At 40.7% G+C, this 21293-nt stretch overlaps 1 protein-coding gene across 1 annotated transcript in view; it reads right to left on the reverse strand.

Annotated features, from left to right (window-relative positions):
• The window catches only part of LOC134672891 (rootletin), a 66029-nt gene that overhangs the window by 24067 nt on the left and 20669 nt on the right, over window positions 1-21293 (reverse strand). Inside the window, exons 2-21 of the mRNA XM_063530842.1 lie at window positions 17255-17350; window positions 16737-16922; window positions 15963-16174; window positions 14791-14956; window positions 14085-14291; window positions 13506-13676; window positions 12491-12627; window positions 10023-10143; window positions 9502-9607; window positions 9062-9192; window positions 8410-8561; window positions 8009-8154; window positions 7128-7258; window positions 6404-6600; window positions 5408-5573; window positions 4217-4406; window positions 3315-3484; window positions 1977-2169; window positions 997-1180; window positions 318-493 (exon numbers count right to left, since the gene is read on the reverse strand). Coding sequence (XP_063386912.1) covers window positions 318-493; window positions 997-1180; window positions 1977-2169; window positions 3315-3484; window positions 4217-4406; window positions 5408-5573; window positions 6404-6600; window positions 7128-7258; window positions 8009-8154; window positions 8410-8561; window positions 9062-9192; window positions 9502-9607; window positions 10023-10143; window positions 12491-12627; window positions 13506-13676; window positions 14085-14291; window positions 14791-14956; window positions 15963-16174; window positions 16737-16898 — 3118 coding nt within the window. The 5' untranslated portion in view covers window positions 16899-16922; window positions 17255-17350. The remainder of the gene's footprint in view (window positions 1-317; window positions 494-996; window positions 1181-1976; window positions 2170-3314; window positions 3485-4216; window positions 4407-5407; window positions 5574-6403; window positions 6601-7127; window positions 7259-8008; window positions 8155-8409; window positions 8562-9061; window positions 9193-9501; window positions 9608-10022; window positions 10144-12490; window positions 12628-13505; window positions 13677-14084; window positions 14292-14790; window positions 14957-15962; window positions 16175-16736; window positions 16923-17254; window positions 17351-21293) is intronic.

Raw genomic sequence — 21293 nt, forward strand, 5'->3', positions numbered from 1 at the left:
ATAAGTATAATGTGTACGCGTTGTCATATTTACTTGTCTTCAGCCAGCGAGAGCTGCGCGCGGACCTCCTGGCACCCGCGGTTGCTGGCCTCCTTCTCTAGGTGCAGCTACAGAAATTTTTACTAAGGCAGTGAGAGACAGGTGAAAAGGACTCACGTTCTTTAAGCTTCCGGATAGTGTCCTGCAGCTGTGTGTATGCGTTGTCATACGTGTCTTCTGCCAGCGAGAGCTGCGCAATCTTCCCCTCCTTTTCTAGGTGCTGCGACAGAAATGTATACTAATACTAAGGCAGTGAGAGACAGGTGAAAAGGACTCACGTTCTTTAAGCTTCCTAATAGTATCCTGCAGCTGTGTGTACGCATTGTCATACTTGTCTTCAGCCAGCGAGAGCTGCGCGCGCACCTCCTGGCACTCGCGGTTGCTCGCCTCCTTCTCTAGGTGAAGTTCCTTGATGCGGTTCTCGAAGCGGGCGCAGTCGTCTTCTGCTGCAGCTCTGGAGCAACAAAACGGGAAGTTCGAAGTTTTAGAACGTGACTTCGATGGAACTCATGATGAAAAGTATGGAGGAGTTCTTTTTTTCCTAGTCTATTTGAGTATCTCACTACTGGGCAAAGGCCTGTTCCCTTAATTTCCATGGAAATTAAAAATAATTGGGCATAAAAAAACCCAAGGAGTATCTAAATGTATATTAAGCTCCGGTTAGCTTATTTCGGACCTTGGAAGTTTTAAGCGTATTAGCAATCTCGTTTTTCACATGGTTGATGTCTGTCTGGGTACTGGTCGAAGTGCGCGGCGACGTAACACTTGACGCGCTCTGTTCTAACGCGCTACGCATCCCCTAAGTGCTATATAATAGTCTACAACTTACTTGGCCTCCTCAAAGCAAGTCTAACTAGTCGGAGCGGGGTCTCGCTTCACGCGTTTTCGTTTGTTCTAGGAACAATGTAGAACTAGTTTCACCTTCCCTGAAGTTTTCTATCATACTCTACAACTTACTTGGCCTCTTCAAGACGAGTCTTCAACGCAGCCAGCTCATCCTTCAACTGGTTGATGTGACCACGATCCTGATCGGAGCGCGCCGCGGCGTCTCGCTTCACGCGTTCTAGTTTGTTCTGAGAACAATCTAGAACACGCTTCGCCTCCTCCAGGCGTTCTATCAGCGCTTGTTGCTCTTGGTGAGCTGAAATATACGAGTTTGATTAAGAAATCAAGGGTCTAACGGCGCGATTCGGGAAATGAATTACAAATCCACTAGATATGAAATAGTAAAGATATGTGACATTCCACGGCAAAAGGTACCTTATAGCGGCTGGCGCTTACGCTATTATTAACGCCGCTCCAATAATCAATCGGTGCAATGGTACCTTTTGCCGTGGAACGTCACATATCTTTACTATTTGATATCTAGTGAATCTCTAATTCATTTCCCGAATCGCGCCGTAAATTTTCTATAATTACTAGACGAATATAACTATTCTTCGAAGGGCTTTTCGGGAATCGAAATAGTTCCGGTCCAAATTCATACGGGTCATAACTAACCGACTATGTTATACCAAAGAGAATTTAGACTAGAGGAATATTGTCCAAGTAAAATATGTAGTCAGTACATTTACTGCCATCTTTCGAGACAAATGATTAACACTTTTAGAACAGCATTTGATTATGATCCTTATTTTTTCACGGATATGTGTTAAATTTTTGAATGTCAAAAAGTATCGCAATCTACTCGACGATAGGCCAAAGGTATGGTGTCATCTTTTCGACCGATGGCGCCATACCTTTGGCCAACTCTTGACTAGATGGCGACACTTTTTGATATTTAACAAAAACACATATCAGTGAAATATAAGAATCAAAGTCAAATGGCGTTCTAAAAGTGTTAATCATTTGTATCGAAAGATGGCAGTAAATGTACTGACTACATAATTTACTTTGACAATATTCCTCTATTTCAAAGTATCTTTGGTTATACAAACCCATAATCAAAGCCTGCTGTTTGTCGCTCTCGGCTCGCAGCATCGCTTCGTCGTGCTGCAATATGAGCTGATCGCGTTGAGCCAGAAGTTTTTTTTCTCGCTCGCGCGCAGTGGCATCGCCAGCTTCCTTCTCACTCGTTAGCGCTGCTATCGTTTGGGATAGCTTTTGCTCAAGAGTTTGGCGAAGTTGTTCCTGTAAGGTGTAATTTAATAACGTTACGGTGCCCCTTCTAGTCTTAATATCTCAGTAATGCTCTAGTTTCCTAGGATAGCGGTGCCGTCATATAGCGGCCGTCTCCATCTTAAATAATACGGCTAAATATGGATGTCGTAGTATTTGTATGGAGACGGCCGCTATATGACGGCACCGCTATCCTAGGAAACTAGAGCATAAGCGATTTCAAACGTGTAAAGGTTCAAAGTGCAGGCGCGAACACATAAGCATACCTAAACATGAATGTTTCATCATTATCATCAAACATATCAGTCAACTACCCGATCTGTCTAATCCGACTGTCATTTTAGTGTAAATCTAGACGGTTTGGTGAATCGAACTATCACTTGAGTGTCTGAGATATAAAAAGTATAAAAACAGATTTCACGATAGGATCTTGTGAACGCCATCTAATCTCCGTATCTTTTTTGGTATTTTAATAAAAGTAAACAAATAATTTGTACATTTTCGGGTAGTTATAACATTTATTGGTTAACCAACCAAATACAAAACCGCTTGCTTCAGTCACTGAACCGATTGACTTTAACCTACATTATTTGATAGTGTAATAATTTCATCTACCCTCAACTGGCTTATGGAGCCATTTGAGGGTAGATTTTGTTTACTTTTATTTAAATACCTAAAGATACAGACTGTAGACTAAAATATACCGACACGAATTTTTGTTCCATTTCAGACGCTGCACCTATTAGTTCTAAAATAGACCTAAAATGATCCAATCATCACCTTCTCTTCCTTGAGCTTGGTGATGTTTTCGGCCGTGGTGCGGTTGATGTTGGCGATGAAGCTCTGGTACTCGGCCTCTTTTTTCCCAGACGACTGCTGCATGGAGCTCTTAGTTTCACACCAACCTCATTTAAATTCGGTGACCGATCCACTAAACGACCTAATATGACGGTGTGACGTATTTAAAGCCTGACCAGGAATGTAGGATCACGTATCATGGTACGGAATTTCACTGGAACTAATTTCTTCATACTATACTGAACGGTTACCCTATACAATGAGAATAACAGTGCCCTCTTGACAATGATCATATGTATATTACTGGTTCGGCTTTAGCTGTCTGTAAAAAGAGCTTTAAATGTGGTCCCAATCATCACCTTCTCTTCCTTGAGCTTGGTGATGTTCTCGGCCGTGGTGCGGTTGATGTTGGTGATGATGCTCTGGTACTCGGCCTCTTTTTTCCCGGACGACTGCTGCATGGTGCTCTTCGTTTCGCGGAGCTTGCGCTCGCTGCTCTCCAGTTCCTTGGTGAGACGAGCTATTTGTCCTGGGATACATGAAAAACCATTTGATTGCTTTTCTTAAGAGGCACATACAATTAGAGCAATACATTAAAATATAATCCCGTTAACTAATTAATAATTAAGTCAAAATGCTTTTTTTTGTATAGATCCGCCAAACTACTAAATTACAATTTAGGAATAAAAGTCGTTGAAATTCTTTAGCATTCTCATGCAACTGCAACCTGCAAAGCATCTGAACAATCTAAATCTTGAATAAATGCAGATGACTAATGTAATTATTAATTTCATGTTCAGTGAAGAAGTAAGCAGTGATTACTTTGAAAAAGTAAGCAGAAGGTGTTATTATACTCTCAGCGCTTCATCTAGCTTTTTATCCATGTCAACAGGGACGGCTATAGATATATTTTCACATCATGTCTTGTAACTTATTTTTCTGTTATGGACTCGAGGGCGTCTTGTAACTTGTTATTCTGAAAATCGGAATTCAAGACCAATAAACAGTAAGACAACTTTGCCACTATTTACTAGCGCGTCATGTATTTATGTAAAAATAAGTAAATATGTAAAAGTACTGTTTTTTAATCGTAGTAGTAAAATTACCAATACATAAATTATCTTAGCGTGTTATTTATAAAAAAGAATTTACAAACAAATTATTGCAGTGGCAACATTATCTTACTTTTTTTGGTCTTGAATTACGATTTTCAGTTTAGACGGTTCATCAAAAAGTAGACAGAGCCCTAGTTTATACAAACCTTTGTGGTTCTCCTGCTGAACCATCGCGTCCTGCAGTTCACGGTCGAGTTTAGCGCGGCGCGCCTCCGCGTCGTCCAACATATTGGCCGTGTCGAAAAGTACGGCCTCCAACGCGTCTTTCTCGGCGCGGACGCTGGCCAACTGCTCTTGGAGATGCTGCTTGTCTTTGTCCAGACTGTCTATTAGTATCTGCCAATGTAATCAGGAATTTAATTACAGACAACATAGTTTAACTTCGATTAAGAATATTAAGATATCCGGAAAATGGAACCGCTGTAGGTAATTTGCTAAACTATCTTTAATTTATATATCTTTATTAAACTATTTTTATTTTAAATCCTGAAGAAAGGCCAGGTCAAGAGCACCCTAAACCGGCGAGCGTGTATAATGAATGTTATGAAAGTGAAGGAAACGAAAGAAGTATGTCAGGATCGTAGCAAGTGGAAATCCCTGGTCTCTGACTACCTCTCCGGGAAATAGGCGTGATTATATGTATGTATGTTGCTTTATTTTTAGATCCGGGCGTCTGACCCCTGTTCATCGGTGGAGGTCACAATGATAGGCCATTCAAACTTTTCTGATGGAATAAAGGAATGCCAAAACAATCGCAAAGCTGTCTCATTCATGGGGCCGGTACTACATCTTAGTATTAGAATAAACAGCATTACACATTATTACGGAAACAAAAGCCGCAAGCGATGACGTTAAGGGCCCCCCACATCTAGCGTCTTTCGAGCGTCGGCGTCTGTCGGCGTCTGGTCAGCGCTATGGAAAATGACGTCGCTGCGCAGTTGCGTCGACGCTGCGTCGACGTTGCGTCGAGCAGCGGCCATAGAATTGTAGACGCCGACGCTCGAAAGACGCCAGATGTGGGGGAGCCCAAAACGTCACCTGGCAAGTCCGCTGTCAATACAAATTTGAACCCTGTCTAACGAGGCTTAAATATTTCATATCTTGCACTAGTTTTTCTTGTCCCAATATTTGTCAAGCCATTAGTGGATTCCACAATCACAAGCCAACCTCATCCTAAGGGCCCATTTAGACGATGCGAGAACTCGCATGCGAGTTTCATTACATTGCGGGTTTTGATCGGTCGGTTGAATTGGACGTAACCAACAGTCCGCAATGTAACTAAAATCGTATGCGAGTTCGCGCGCCGTCTAAATCAGCCCATAGTCCTCCTTACTCACCTGTTTCTCCTCCGCGTCCTTGACGTGGTCCTCAAGGCTACGGTTGAGTCGGCCGACAGTCTCGCTGGCCTGTTCGAGTCGCTGTTGCAGCCGCATGATTTCTTCGTTCAGCGAGTCCTTTTTGCGCACCATTGCCGTCAGCTGTGAGCTTAGCTCGCCGCGTTCCCTGTGTTTTAAAGGTACACATAAAACGAGGAAGTTTTTCTTATGACTGAACTTGCACTTTGCACTCAGTGCACTCAACAGAGATTAGATACGGAGACGCTTGGTAAACGCCTGAGACAGTTTGAGCAGTCTAGATAGACATAATACTAACATATAAATAAGGACCGTGCGCGTTGGAGAGTCTACCACCTACTAGTTTCACTTTACTCCAACGAGCAAGGGACCGTTTTTCAAAAGCTTGTAACTTGTTATACAAGTGGAAGTCCCTTTTTAACTAAAGCTGTCAAAAAGTGACATCCGCTTGTATTACAAGTTACAAGCTTTTGAGAAACGGGCCCCTGATACATACAGTTCACACTCACACACTTTGAGACAGCAATTTTGTGGCCTAAATAGGAAGCTTGCAGTAGGGCACATGTGTTACACTCTATAGTGCCCGCACACCTCTGAATTTTCCATGAAGAGCTTTCTATCTCGCTCGCGACATGGTGTCGAGCCAAACATGTATTGTGTTAGGAATGCTAATACCAGCTGCTTAGATGACTTGCCATATTGAGAATGTATTGTCTTGTCTTACCTGACCACCTGCCGCAGCTCGAGTTCAACTTTCTCCCTGTCTTGCTATCCTTCTTCAACCTAGCGTTTTCCCGGCCTAGCGCCAGGGTCCGCTTTCTAGCTCAATCTTCTCCACTTTGCTCAGTCTTTGGCATCCTCAGTTGTAAGATGTCCACTGTCACGACGTCCAGTCAGCGCTTAGGCCTACCGCGGCCGCGAGATCTAGGGCCTTGCTTAGATGACTTGCTATATTGAGAATGTATTGGCTTGTCTTACCTGACCACCTGCCGCAGCTCCAGTTCAACCTTCTCCCTGTCCTGGTCCAAGAACTTGATCTTCTCGTGCAAGGACGACTTGTCGGCTTCGAGTTCCATGCGCGTCTGCTCGGCCGCAAGCAGCTCCTTGCGCAGGGAGTTCATGTCGCCCAGTTGTTCCGACGACTGATTCGATAGGGAGGATTTTTCGTCTTCCAGCTAAAGAAAATTTAAGTTATACAGGATTAAATTATATTAGGCCCACTTGCACCATCCTACTCTCTCTCTGTGGTCGCTCCTTCATGATTGAGGATCGTGGTCATTGGTTAAACCGTTAACCCTGTGTCAAATTGTACAGGTTACCATGGTAACTGCAGGTTTAACCGGTTAATCCCGGGTTAGTGGAATGGTGCATGTGGGCCTTAGTTTCTAAGCTCCATGGGTTATGTTGGTTAAATTACTTTTTATGGTAAATGTAAATTAACACTTTTGGTGCCCGGCGCGCCGTAACCAGTACAAAAAGAACATACATACGTGTTCTTGGCAGTGAATGTGTTAATTGTATTTTTTTATGTGTAAAATGTGTAAGATTTTTAATAAACGTTGATAAGATATTCCCATTCTATCCTTTTAAGTAAGTTTTATAGGAAACTTTTGTAGTTAAAAGTATAGTAAAGGGTTTATGGTCATTTTAGATTGTAATATAAGAGACTAATAATCTTTGTTAATATAAGGATTAAACTTACGTGTTTGACTTCTTCTTGCAATTTCTTCTTATCCGTTTCAAGATTTCTGATAGCCGTTTGCAACTTCTCTACCAGATCTTGCAGGTCACCTCTCTCTAATAACGTTCTCTCAAGCTCTATTTCCAAGTCATCTGAAAACACACTTTACTCTCAAATTTCACAAAACAATAATATTTCAATATTTGACAATCGGCAATGAGTTCTCTCATTATGCAAATTTAAGAAATAAAAACTTTGAGTAAATAAATAAATATTTGGGGACAATCTTAAACACTTCGACTTAGCCCCCAAACTAAGCAAAGCGTACTATAGGTATTAGGCTACGATATACATGCGTATATATGTAGGAATGTCGAGATCCGTCTCCGCACCAAGGTGCATGACGTGGGTTTCGTCATTACCAATCTAAAATGAAATTGGGCGGGACATTTTGCTAGGCAGAGTGATGGCAGATGGACTAAAATGTTAAGAATGGTGGCCGCTTTCAGATGAAAAAAGCGCCTGGCGTCCGTTGGCTCGTTGGGTGGACGACATCCGGAAAATTGCGGGACACTTCTGGATGAGATTAGCTCAGGACTGGGACAAGTGGTGTACTAGAAGAGAGACCTATGCTCAACAGTGGGCGATAAAGGGCTGATATGATGATATATGTAGATAAATATTCTCTCAGACACTAGATAATAGTTGAGGTTATGTTTCCTTACTCCTGTGCTTGTCCACCTGCGACATGATGGAGTCCGCCTCTATCTTCTGCTGCTCCAGCAGGTCGCGCGCCAGGGAGGTCTTGTTCAGCTCCTCGCGGACGGTCACCAGTTCCGAACGCAGCCGCGATGAACGCTCCTCTCCGACACTAGATAATAGTTGAGGTTATGTTCCCTTACTCCTGTGCTTGTCCACCTGCGACATGATGGAGTCCGCCTCTATCTTCTGCTGCTCCAGCAGGTCGCGCGCCAGCGAGGTCTTGTTCAGCTCCTCGCGGACGGTCACCAGTTCCGAACGCAGCCGAGATGAACGCTCCTCTTCAGCCCTATAAATAAATAAATATATTAGGACAATCTTACACAGATTGACCAAACACCAAACTAAAGCATCTTGTTGGGTATTAGACAACAACCATAGGTGGGAACGAAAGGTCCGATCGCAGTGTCTCGCTCCAACCTATCGTTATCGCTGCCGCTGTGGCAAGTCACTCAAGTCACTGCAAGTCGTGGCCGAGCCGTTAAGCTTATGATCGATCCCACCTGTATAATTAAGTTAGAATTGATTCGAGACATAAACGGACCTCAATATGGACTCTCGGTTGGTAGCCTCGCGGTGCAGGTGGTCTAGCTCCGAGTTCAGATTCCGTTTGTCCGTCTCGAGTGCTTCGATCGTCTTCTCTAGGCGCGCGTTGATCTTCTGCAGTTTTTCGTAGTCTGACGTCAATGACTCCACCTGTACAATACAAAAACAAAACAATGTGAGAATTAAATGTAATAAAATAAACTACCAGGCAGTTAATAGCCGAAAAGAAATGTGTAAGGCTAATTGTGTGATAAGAAATTTTAAAGTTTTTCTTCGTTCGTCCTTTGTCATTAAAAAAATACAAAATTAGCTAGTTTATTTTTATCAAATTCTATTAAATACGTACAGTCAGCTACGGATATAGTATATTACATTTGACCGCCTGGATACAAGTGTACATAAACAGATCTGAATTAAGCAGAAAAATACTTTTCATATGTTTACTTGCGACTATCATTCTTTAGTTCTCTCAGGTTCCCAAAGTGAGCCGTGGCATAATGCCGGGACAGCGCCGGGAAGACGATGGAATAATTATTCTGTGTATGGTAAGGATTGACCGAATTATTAGTCAACATTGTGCGTTTTTTTTTTTGAGAACTATTATTTCTGACCGAGGTGTGAACCCACAAAACTCAATTTGAATAACATACCATGGCGTTGATCTCTATGCGGTTCCTCTCGAGGTTGTTTTTGTCGATGCGCAGTGACTCCACAGACTTCTGCATCGACTCTTTGTCTTGTGCCAGCTGGTTTAGGTCCGCGTTCGCCTGGTCCAGTTTGGCTGCCGAAATACGACCAATTAATAACAAGGCATAGATGGTCAAGCAAACATTGTCAGTAGAAAAAGGCGCGAAATTCAAATTTTCTATGAGACGATGTCCCTTCGCGCCTACATTTTTCAAATTTGCCGCCTTTTTCTACTGATAAGATCTGCTTGACCAACTTTTAAACCAAAGGTAACGAAGATAAGAGTTAAAAAAATTCTCGTTTTCGGAATGAGACTAACGCATTTTTTTCGTAGCAAGGCATTTTAATTATTATACCACTAGATTTAACACATTTTGATTGCTCATTTGTTTTCCAGGGGTACCTTGCAGATCCTGCACTTTGTTCTCCAGCGTGAGTATGCTGGCGTCGGCGGCCTCGCAGTGCTTGCGGCTCGTCGAGAGCTGCTCCCGCGTATTCTGGAGTTTCACCTGAGAACAACGTGTTATAATCCCTGTTCATTCTCAACAAAAAGTGTGACGTGTTTTGCAGTGAACCTAACAATAGTTTTTTATTCATGCTCTAAAACCCGCATTGCTGACGTAGGCGAGAAAACCGCTAGGCTTAAATGGGACTAGGCCGGTCACGTCTACCGCATGCATCCGGAGGTGGGCTAACTTAGCCACCAAGTGGATGCCGATACAGGGACGTGAACGCGGTAGGCCCAAACGGAGATGGCGGGATGACCTGGACAGCTTCCTGAACAACAGCCGGAGGAAACACCAAATCGGAAGTCGTGGAAATTAAGGGGAGAGGCCTTTGCCCAGCAGTGGGACACTCAAATAGGCTAGGAAAAAAAATACGCTGTGAAGTTAATTGGACAAAGAGAAAATCGAAACACTATACCTGCAGCTCGTGTATTTGTATCTGGTACTTGTGCAGCGCGGCCTGCACGGCCGAGATGGTGCTCTCCGCGAAAGCTGTCGCGTTAGCCGCCTGCGACACGCCGCGACGCGGGGACCTGCTGCTGTAGTTACAAACATCGGCTTTTATATAATTATTATGTAGTAGTAGTAAACTCTTTATTGTACTAAAAGACATATTAAAAATAACATACAATTAGTAAGAAGTACAAAGGCGAACTTATCTCTTTGAGGGATCTCTCCAGTTAACCTTATGTTATGTGTTAATTAGGTGTGATTTTAGAAGTATCCAAATATGTATTTGAAGGTAATAAAACTGCACTATATTCAGACAGTTTAAAACCACCTTTATTCCAATTCACGCCCGTTTTTGCCTCAGCGTAAAAGAGCAATAGTTTGTAATTATTTCAACCTACTGACTGGCGGTCTTCCTATTGGATGCATACCCACCCGCTCCGGTGTCCCGTCGCTATATTGTACATGAATAGTGCTGGACCCGGGTATGTCCTTAAACTACGTCCAAAACCACCGGGTGCGTCCCACGAGATATAACTACATAATATATAATTTCATATTAATAACATTCACAAGATATAATGAACGTCTGCTATAACATCAAAATCAATATTTTTATTAGGAATAACGGTCAATTAACATAATACTCATTTTGTATAATGACTTTTTATATAACACTCAAATACTCTAAATTCAGTTTATATAACATACATAACGTATATCGATCATAGTATATACTATCTTTTAGTATACTGATTATAAAATATAATAGCGTATGATATACTAAATAGGTTATAGGTAACTCCTACCCCTACAGAAAACAAACTGCTGCCAGAAAAGTAGGTTAGGTTAGGTTAGAACTGCGACCCCTACAGAAAACAAACTGCTGCCAGAAAAGTAGGTTAGGTTAGGTTAGAACTGCGACCCCTACAGAAAACAAACTGCTACCAGAAAAGTATGTTAGGGTAGAACCGCGACCTCTACAGAAACCAAACTGCTGCCAGAAATGTAGGTTAGGTTAGGTTAGAACTGCAACCTCTACAGAAAACAAACTGCTGCCAGAAAAGTAGGTTAGGTTAGATTAGAACTGCGAACCCTACAGAAAACAAACTGCTGCCAGAAAAGTAGGTTAGGTTAGGTTAGAACTGCGACCCCTACAGAAAACAAACTGCTGCCAGAAAAGTAGGTTAGGTTAGGTTAGAACTGCGACCCCTACAGAAAACAAACTGCTACCAGAAAAGTATGTTAGGGTAGAACCGCGACCTCTACAGAAACCAAACTGCTGCCAGAAATGTAGGTTAGGTTAGGTTAGAACTGCAACCTCTACAGAAAACAAACTGCTGCCAGAAAAGTAGGTTAGGTTAGATTAGAACTGCGAACCCTACAGAAAACAAACTGCTGCCAGAAAAGTAGGTTAGGTTAGGTTAGAACAGCGACCCTTACAGAAAACAAACTGCTGCCAGAAAAGTAGGTTAGGTTAGGTTAGAACTGCAACCTCTACAGAAAACAAACTGCTGCCAGAAAAGTAGGTTAGGTTAGGTTAGGACTGCGACCCCTACAGAAACAAACTGCTGCCAGAAAAGTAGGTTAGGTTAGAACTGCGACCCCTACAGAAAACAAACTGCTGCCAGAAAAGTAGGTTAGGTTAGGTTAGAACTGTGACCCTTACAGAAAACAAACTGCTGCCAGAAAAGTAGGTTAGGTTAGGTTAGAACTGCGACCCCTACAGAAAACAAATTGCTGCCAGAAAAGTAGGTTAGGTTAGGTTAGAACTGCGACCCCTACAGAAAACAAACTGCTGCCAGAAAAGTAGGTTAGGTTAGGTTAGAACTGTGACCCCAATAGAAAACAAACTGCTGCCAGAAAAGTAGGTTAGGTTATACAATATGAGCATTATGCATTTTGGTGTTAGATGATTTGAGTAATATACATTATAAATCTGAGATATTATGAACGTTATTCATAATGATCATTATATACAATGATATTATACTTAAATAACGGTATACTTAACAAAAGTATATATTTTGATGTTATATCTAACGTTCGTTATACACCTTGAACGGTATACAAAACAAACTTATACAATATGAGCGTATATAATATGAATATTATAGTATAAGTTCTTATGTCTTATATTACTTACCCGTCCAAAACCACCGGTGGACGGGCAGCAGCGTCCCTCAAATTCGGTGTACTCGACTGCGATCGCCAACCCGCCTGTCAAGCGTGGCGATTATGGCATTCACCCCCCACCCGGCACGTATGGAGGTCCAAGGGGGAGGCCTATGTTCAGCAGTGGACGTCTTATGGCTGAGATGATGATGATGATGATGAGTGCTGTCTCGTTCACACACAGCGTGCTGATCAGTGTGATAATTGCGTTAGCCCTGTTAACTGTCTATAAACCTATTCAAATCACTTTAATTTAGATACCTGTCAGCCATATGCAGATGTTGCGACGGCACGTCAGCCTCGGAGTCCTGTATGAGCGCTCGAGCCACTTCCTCCAACGCAGATCGCATGGCGTTCGCTTCGGAGCACATAGCTTCCGCAACCTCGTAACGTTCCTCCTATAAACCGGTCAAAATATAAGTCCTTCGACATTAACTGCTACTGTGCTATCAGTCCAGAGAGGGGGTAATGACCAATGTCTTGCGTTGGTATAAACCGTATTTGTAAGATTTGATGTATACATAATTACATAAAGAAATTTCTATAAAGAAGAGTACCAAAGAAGAAGACGAAGTCCCGCCGTGTTTCTTGCCGGTCCGATATTGGGATACCCTCCCCCAATCGGCGTAGGTTTATTTGACGTTCATAAGCACATTGTAATATGCCTACTTGTATAATAATAGTTATTTGTTTTACAAGGGGGCAAAGTTGTTGTTTAACCGCTCGTGCTAATATTGATACCCGAGCCAGCGAAAGATTCCAAAATTGAACCACGAGCGTAGCGAGTGGTTCGAAAAATGGAATCTTGAGCGTTCCGAGGGTTTCAAAGCACGAGGGTTAAACAAAATTTGCCCCCGAGTGAAGCACAAAATTTTTCACCACACCAACCTGAAGCAAATATTAAATGTAAAATATCAAACAAAATCAAACCAATATAATATTTTAAACTTTCGCGTTTTGAATACATATTAACTCACAAAAATAAAGGTAATTGAATATAATTCGCGTTAGACCCGTTTATAATGTGAGTTAAAATCAAACCAAGTCAAATCCAAATGAATGTTATTAAATATTTATCATCCAAAATCATCATTTAAGTCATTTCTACCAGCAAACATAAGAAACTAACTCAAAATTTGCATTTGATTACTTTGTCTCACATGTGAATAAAGTGCAACTTTGCTATCAGTTTTTGAAGTGCAAAGTAAGCCTTTCCGAGCTGGTGTGGTGAAAAATATCTTTATCTTTACCGTATCTTAACTCTACAGACACTCACCAATCCCTGCAGCTCGCCCAGCAGACGTTGTATGCGCGCGTCTCGCTCGCGCAGCTCGGCTTGCGCCGCGTCGCGCTGTGACGTCACTTCGCGCAGATCTATTCGCAAAGTCTCCACTGTTATGTTCGGAGTAGACGTCACGCCTGGCGTTGAGTGGTGGTCGGTTTGAGGCTACACAGAAAATAGTACCAGTAAGCGCCATAAAGAGTGGGATTTACTGATGAGTTTGCTCACGAACACTCACATTGCCAAAAAAGACATTAATGGTAAATTATTATGAGACATAACAACAGTTATATTTATCCATACGCTAATTCGAGTAATTCGTAGTTAGGCGATTGAAAGTAGTTTTTCACTCAAAACAGGTCGACATCCGCTTGGAGAGGCACGCAGTCTATGCCTATACCAAAATAAACATAAGAGGAAACAACAATATATACCTCACTCCCTGTGCTAAGCGTGCCCACAAGCTCACGCGTGGCCGACTGATGGAAGCCGTTTTTCTCGATACAGATCGCGCTCCGAGATCGACTGCAACTCATAGAAGTAACAAGGAGGTAAGAAGAAAGAGACATTTACCCTCACTCCCTGTGCATACGCATTAATAGCGTACCCACTGAGCGTGCCGACAAGCTCGCGCGTGGCCGACTCGAAGTCGTTCTTCACTCGATACAGGTCGCGCTCCGTGGTCGACTGCAGCTCGGAGAAGAAACGCTTCACGGAGACCACCTCGCGCCAGAGGCTCAACAGGCGGTTGTGTTCGCTCGTGTAGTAGTCGTTGAATGCCTGAAACAAAGTTAGAATGTTACAACTAGCAGCACTGTGCAAAAGGCCATGTTGCCTTTTAAATTTGTGATTATAAAACCGGGGTGATGTGGAAGTCTGTAAGTATTAGCAGTTCAACTTGAATCACTATATGTTTATAGTGCCATTATAAACAAACTAAAACTACAGAATAAAACTGTAGTAAGTACAAATACCAACTGCATGGCGAAAATACTGTAGGATGATTTTGAAGCCTGTAAGTGTAAGCAGTTCAACTAGACAAAATGAGTTTATACATATAAATTATAAACAAACTAAAACCACAATAGAATTATACCCTCTAGGGAAATGCTCCCGGGTCTGAATTTGTGTGGTGAGAAAACCGTAAGAATATTTTTTTTTACAATAGATGTCCAGACTTGTCAAGTTTATAGCAATATACTACTACTGGAGTGTGATGAAATTCCGTAAGTTCATTAATTTAAAATCAAACTACAATTGATGAAATTGGGTGACTGACCTGTTCCTCATCCTTCCACTCATCCTCTTTGACAGTCATCTCGTCCCGGAGAGCCTCCCAGTCATTGGTGAGCTTCTGCAAGTCATTAGTTAATGCCTCATTGAGCTGGTGGGATTCCTCAAGCTGGTCTCGGAGCAGGTTGTTCTGGTTCACCAGCTTTTCACATCTAAACAAGAATGCAAGTCTTAATATTTTTGTAATGACATATCTTGTAAGTCACATGAACATCCCATCCCATCAATTCAATAAATAAGTGCGGTGGTAGCCAAATACAATCTTCAACATTAACTTATTTGACTAGTAAAATAAAATAAAAATAAATAAAACATACATAGGGGTATTGGGTATGGGAATGATTTTGTTATAAGCTAGTTATTAATTTCGTTTAGTAGTACCACTGTATATTGTATGTATATATTGTGTGTAATAGTTATTTGTTTTATAAGTTGTTGTTTAACCGCTAATGCTAATGCTAATATTGATACCCGAGCAAGCGAAAATTTCAAAATTGAATTGAATTTGAAAAATGGAATCTTGAGCGTTGCGAGGGTTTCAAAGCACGAGAGTTAAACAAAATTTTCCCCCGAGTGAAACACAAAATTTTTCACCACACCAACCCGAAGCAAATATTAAATGTAAAATATCAAACAAAATCAAACCATATCATATTCAAATTAATGTTATTAAATATTTATCATCCAAAATCATCATTTAAAAGTCAATTCTACCAGCAAACATAAGAAAACAACTCAAAATTGGCATTTGATTACTTTGCCTCACATGTGAATAAAATGCAACTTTGCTATCAGTTTTTGAAGTGCAAAATAAGCCTTTCCGAGCTGGTGTCAAAATAAGTTGTTGTATTATCAAAACATTAATAAAAAAAAAGCTCCTTGGTTAGTGCAAAACATTCCTGCACCCAAAACCCCAATGTTTGATCACCTGTAATTTTCTCAAAAAGTGGGTTTTCATCATCATGTTGTTCTCTTGAGGACTAGGTCCTTTGCCCAGTCCATTATCCATAAGTGGCAATTGCATTAATTTGTGTGCATTATAGGGAGGACAAGCCCAAGACCTCTTTCATTACCATCAAATAATGAATGTAAATCTTGAGATTTCACTTGAGCAGAGCTACCCTAGCTATCCTCTCTTTCAGCGCTCAACAAACTTACTTGCGTTTCTCCTCATCCAACCGCCTCAAAGCAGTTTCGAGATCAGCGATGCGCTCGTCCCGACGAGTATCCACGCTGGAGGCGGACGGCAGAGCGGCCGGCGCCGGCAGCGCGACGGCGGTCGCAGGCTTCGCGCGGTAGCTGTCGCTGCGCGGCGTCGTCTCCTGCATCTGCTGCTCCAGCTCTGAGCAGCGCTGCTTGTATTGTAGCACCTGCAAACCAAGTCACAAAAAAAATACTGGTGGTGTTAAATACACCGATTCACAATGGAATTTTAAAGTATATCGTGCTTATTTGTACTCGTTGTTACGAACTTTTTCGAACTGTGGCTGCCCTGTCGCGATTCTATATAAAATATTGTATAAAATAAGAAGGAAAAATGAATATTAATGACGTTAAGTTTATAAGAATTTGGTAACTTAGTTAATTCAACCCTTACTTGATTTTAGCGTAAGTTAAATGTAGATAATGAAGCATAGTTGTTAAATTAATAATTACAACGTGTGGTATGTGTTTTAAAAGCAAAATTCAGAATTAAATGAAAATAATCTGATCACGTAGAATCAAAACAAAACAAAGCATAGCTTTGTAAAATGTCAGTGTATCAGTGTCACTGTCAATGTGACATTTTAATGTCAAGAGTATACGTTCGGAAATAAATACAACAAACAGTTATACAAAATATAAAATAAATCTCGTAATTATAGTCAGTCGTAATGAAAAACCAAAAACATTCTTCCTTATTATTTAAAATAGTTTTAAATATATATATACCTTTGCTTGGAGTCTCGATACCAACGCTGCCTGCCCTTGCTGCGCGCGGCGGTATGCATCAAGCCGACGCCTATGGTCCGCTGCTTCGCCGGCCAAACGAGCGCGAAGCTCATCATTCTGCCGACGCAAGTCACTGCTTACACTGCCGCCTGGGGAATCCATCTCCGGTGGACTCTCTAGCGATTTCTGAGCGAAACATAATAACGCCTGCGTTAAAAAAATAGCAATATCTCTTTTTTGTATAATTTATTATGTAGGCGTAATTATTTGATTATATTATAACATAAGGTTAAAAAAATTATATGCACATATTTAGAATTATTTTTGTATGTACATTGATCAATAGTCGGCCAGAAGCCGCGGAGTGGCATACATTGTATGTAAAATTGCTCCTAACCTAAGGGACACGCAGGTACCTAATATTTATGTATGTATAATGTTCGCCATATACAATCCAATCTATATTTTAACTGCATCTATAAAATGTTTTAAAATGTTAGTCAGCTATTTTTTCTCACCTCCCTTTTCAATCGCTGATGTGGTAGCGTCCCAGTCCTCCTAGCCACCGGAGCCCGAGCGCTCCGCGGCGTTGTCAAACCTTCCCTCGCAGGCAACTGAAAAACAAACAACACATTACCTCTACAATCGCGTGTCTAAACCTAGATTTGACCCGATTTAAAAGGCGTTTAACTACCAAAAACGTCACTTTCTTTTTTATCTTCCTTTTGTGTTTTACTTCAAAAAAGAAATGCCGAGATTTATATTCGTAAGACATTTTGGGGCAAGAAACGCTTTCAGCCAACGTTTTTCATGGCGTTATGATGGATCCGTGGTCTGTGAATGCGCTATCCCGGTAGTTAGCGGGGGTTTGTAAGGCGGTCGCCGCGGCTATCGGGCCAGGCATCTAATTACTGCCCGCCCACTGCAGTTACACCGTGGTAAACCCCATACTTCATACCGGCATAAGGTGACTAAACCTGTCTCTCTTCAACACGAAGTAAATCGCTACTTTGGCAACTTTAACACGTAGAGAAGGGTAGGTAAGTACATATTTAGATTATTACGATTGCAGTGTCATGGTGGCTATAATAATATTATGCTTAGGGGTACCTAACTACAGTAACTACATAGGTATATTTTCGGAGGAATTAATAACCTAGGTAAATATTCTTTAAAGTGCATAAAATACAGAAAAGAAAAGTTGAGATACCACTTAGGTAGTATTTGACCACTTCCCTATAAATCTACTATCAAAATTAGTTTTCCGCAACGCCTCGGTGAAAATTAGTTATGAGTATATATAACTATTAATAGTTAGAAACTAATTTTTAACAAGGCACTTTTAACGAAAACTAGTTCTGCCTGAAAAAGTCCAGTTAAAATTATTTCACCAATGATACCAATAAATTTCGTAAAACAAGTTTTAACTACTGAAAATATCTCGGAAAATGAGTTAACTAGTGAAAAATAAGACAGGAGATTCATCAAAAATAAGACTCACGGCGCGATTCGAACTTTAAGATATCGCGCCGTTAGACATTCACTAGATATGAAATAGTAAAGATATGTGACGTTCCACGAAAAAAGGTACCTTATGGTGGCTGGCGCTTACGCTTATTATTAACGCCGCTCCAATATTCAGTCGGGGCAATGGTACCTTTTGCCGTGGAACGTCACATATCTTTACTATATCTTATCTAGTGCATCTCTATTTCATTTCCCGAATCGCGCCGTTAGGTAGTGGCGTAGCGACGGGAGGGCTATAGAGTGGGGGAATGGCATCATCAGGCGGCACATGAAAAGGGGCTCTAGTTCATGATGAGGCTTGGCTAATTACGCTACTGAACTTTACGAGATTGATTGATTTCGAACTAGGAATATCATTAAAAGAAATTAGGGGCAACTTGGTCTTCTGATTGTAAACAACTGAAATGAGGGCACATTAGGCGGCTTTTGACTTCGTAAACAACGTTATTTACGTAACAGGTCAATTACCCAGCAAAATACTATGAGACTGGGTGAATGCAATTGTCTTAACCTTGCTCGGCACGCTATGCTAACAGAGGTCAATACAACAGTACCTAACTGCATAGGTAATAAGCTAATAATAAGACAAAAACAGGTAATAACCAGATAGGCTTAGCCAGATAGCATTATATAGGTACTTTTAATTATTTTTAAAGTTGAAACCTAAACGTTAAATGACGAGTGCATTAAAAATGGAAATACTGCAAATAAGTAGACCTACCGGTCCTGGTCTGGGACGAGGTGTCCGACACTTCGTTTTCTTTAGACATCATCTTTGATCAATGATCAACGGCATACCTAAATAAAAGTTTCGTATTCGAGAAAGGGGTTTTTCACACCACCTATTCGGAAAAGAGCTTTTTCTTCCCTGCTAGGAGGGATCATTGTGGCACTTTTCCTCCCTGCTAGGAGGGATCAATTAAGTAACACTTTTCTATTGTAGCACACTATTTTTACATTTTTTTGCACATTATTTTTTTAGTTTAAATAATCTGTTTAAGCATCAGATTGAGTCAACACTAAGATTTTTTTATTTTCCTCATAGTTGATGTAAAAAGTAGTATGTGTCACACGGTATCAAAATTATTTCGTCTTGGGCGTTAACACTTGAATCCCTCATTACGCTCAGGATAGGATTCTACTTTAGAATCCATCGCTTCATTCAGGATTCAATGTACGCCCTTGACGGAAATATATCATTTTGATCCCTTGTAACACAAAAATACTATTTCTTCCTTGCTAGGAGGGATCAAAGTTGCACTTTTCTGTTCTAGGAAATTTCACTGCCAGTAACTGTAAAATAATTGCAAATAGATGCACATAATCGATTAAAATTTCTTTTTGATCAATTACGTACGTTTAGAAGTATTTTTTTGCTCAAAATTATTTTGTATCAATAATTTCCTCATAGGTAATGTGAAAAGCAGTAGGTATATGTGTCACGTGGTAGCATCCACCTTGGGCGTTTATAAACATGATTCAATGTACGCCCACTGACCCCCACGCCATAAAATATCGGCGCTACTTCAAAAAAAAACTCGTATCTTATTGTTCTGTCAATCAAAGAAAAATGTGGTATCTATTATGTGTATGATGCATACAGAGTTACTGCCTTTTTAAACTTTGAGTAGCAGTGTGAAATACGACACTTTTTCAATAAGTGCCGCTGCCGATAATATATGTAAGTTTGCTCCCTTGAGACACAATCTACTAAAATCGACATCACGTTACTTTTAAAAGAACAAATAGGTACGTAATTTCTTGTTATCCGTATTGCATTGCTCACTATTATATTAAAGTCTGAAAATAACTGCCACTATTAATTTAAGACCTACACTTTATTATGCTATGACTATGACAGCTCACCTGTTTAAATAGTGTTGTCCGCAATGATTCACCAGCACTACGCGGTTGCCTAGTAACGCAATCAGCGTAGCGTTGTCCCTAACAACAATGCTCCTTGAACGTTCATCGCGCGATTACACAATGCAATTGCAAATTATATACACTTAAATAATTCTAGAGTTGCCTGAACCCCCTAAAAGCTCTATTACCTTCTTTTAATTACGTAATTTAAGAGTTTCATACTAGCATCAGGTTAACTTAAAATTCATGACTTGTCTACATGAGAAGGCTACATTCGACATGTTTAATGACATTTCATAGTACAACGATTACATAGTCATTAGTCACATTTGTTAAAAGTTTAATTAAATATAATTTTAATATTTGTATCAAGAATATCGTATCTATTTTTTTTTCAACTACCTATACCTATATTGACATCAAGGCCAGTAAGTAGGTACAACATTTTGTTGATGTCAACAGCTTTCAATAAATATATTCAAAGTACCTTTAGAAGTTAAAACCGTACTCCTGTTACATTTTTTTAAAGTAACTGAACACCTTTTTAAACTACACTCCCGTGTATGATACCTGCGGGGTAAGGAGCTGTACTGATTAAATATTTAGTCACTGTGTGATGAGGGGTGCCACCGTTTCGCTTCAGCGGTCACCCTTTAACGATTGCAATGTGCTGATAACAATATCAGTAGTTATTATTGATTCAACAAGCCATCAGTCTTATGCAATGTATAATGTCATTGATTTTCTTAACTAAAAAAAGTTTAAATGGTGCCGAGTTTTTGTCTGTGTGCCGAGTAGGTACATATATTTTGGTGCTCCGACGAACTGTAAGCACGCCTATTACCCGAGTTAAATTATAGGTTCTCATATAATAATTGTATAAGTACTATATGTAAGCAAGTAGAGCCAGCCAAGATAAGTCTGCAACGATTTTGATAGCACACGCAGTGCAAGTGCAAGTGTTATTTTAAATGTCCAACTTCTATGAAATTATGACGCATAAAAGCCACTGCGTGTGCTATCAAAATCGATGCAGAGTTATCTTGGTCTAGCTCTACTTTTCTGGATAAAAGGGTATTTCCTGGTATTAATTATGTTTTTAGAGTAGATTCATTACCCATCAGGTACTTTTAAACGTTTACTATGTCACGTAACGACCGAATT

The sequence above is a fragment of the Cydia fagiglandana genome, chromosome 2 (assembly GCF_963556715.1).
Source record: "Cydia fagiglandana chromosome 2, ilCydFagi1.1, whole genome shotgun sequence".
NCBI classification, from domain to species: domain Eukaryota; kingdom Metazoa; phylum Arthropoda; class Insecta; order Lepidoptera; family Tortricidae; genus Cydia; species Cydia fagiglandana.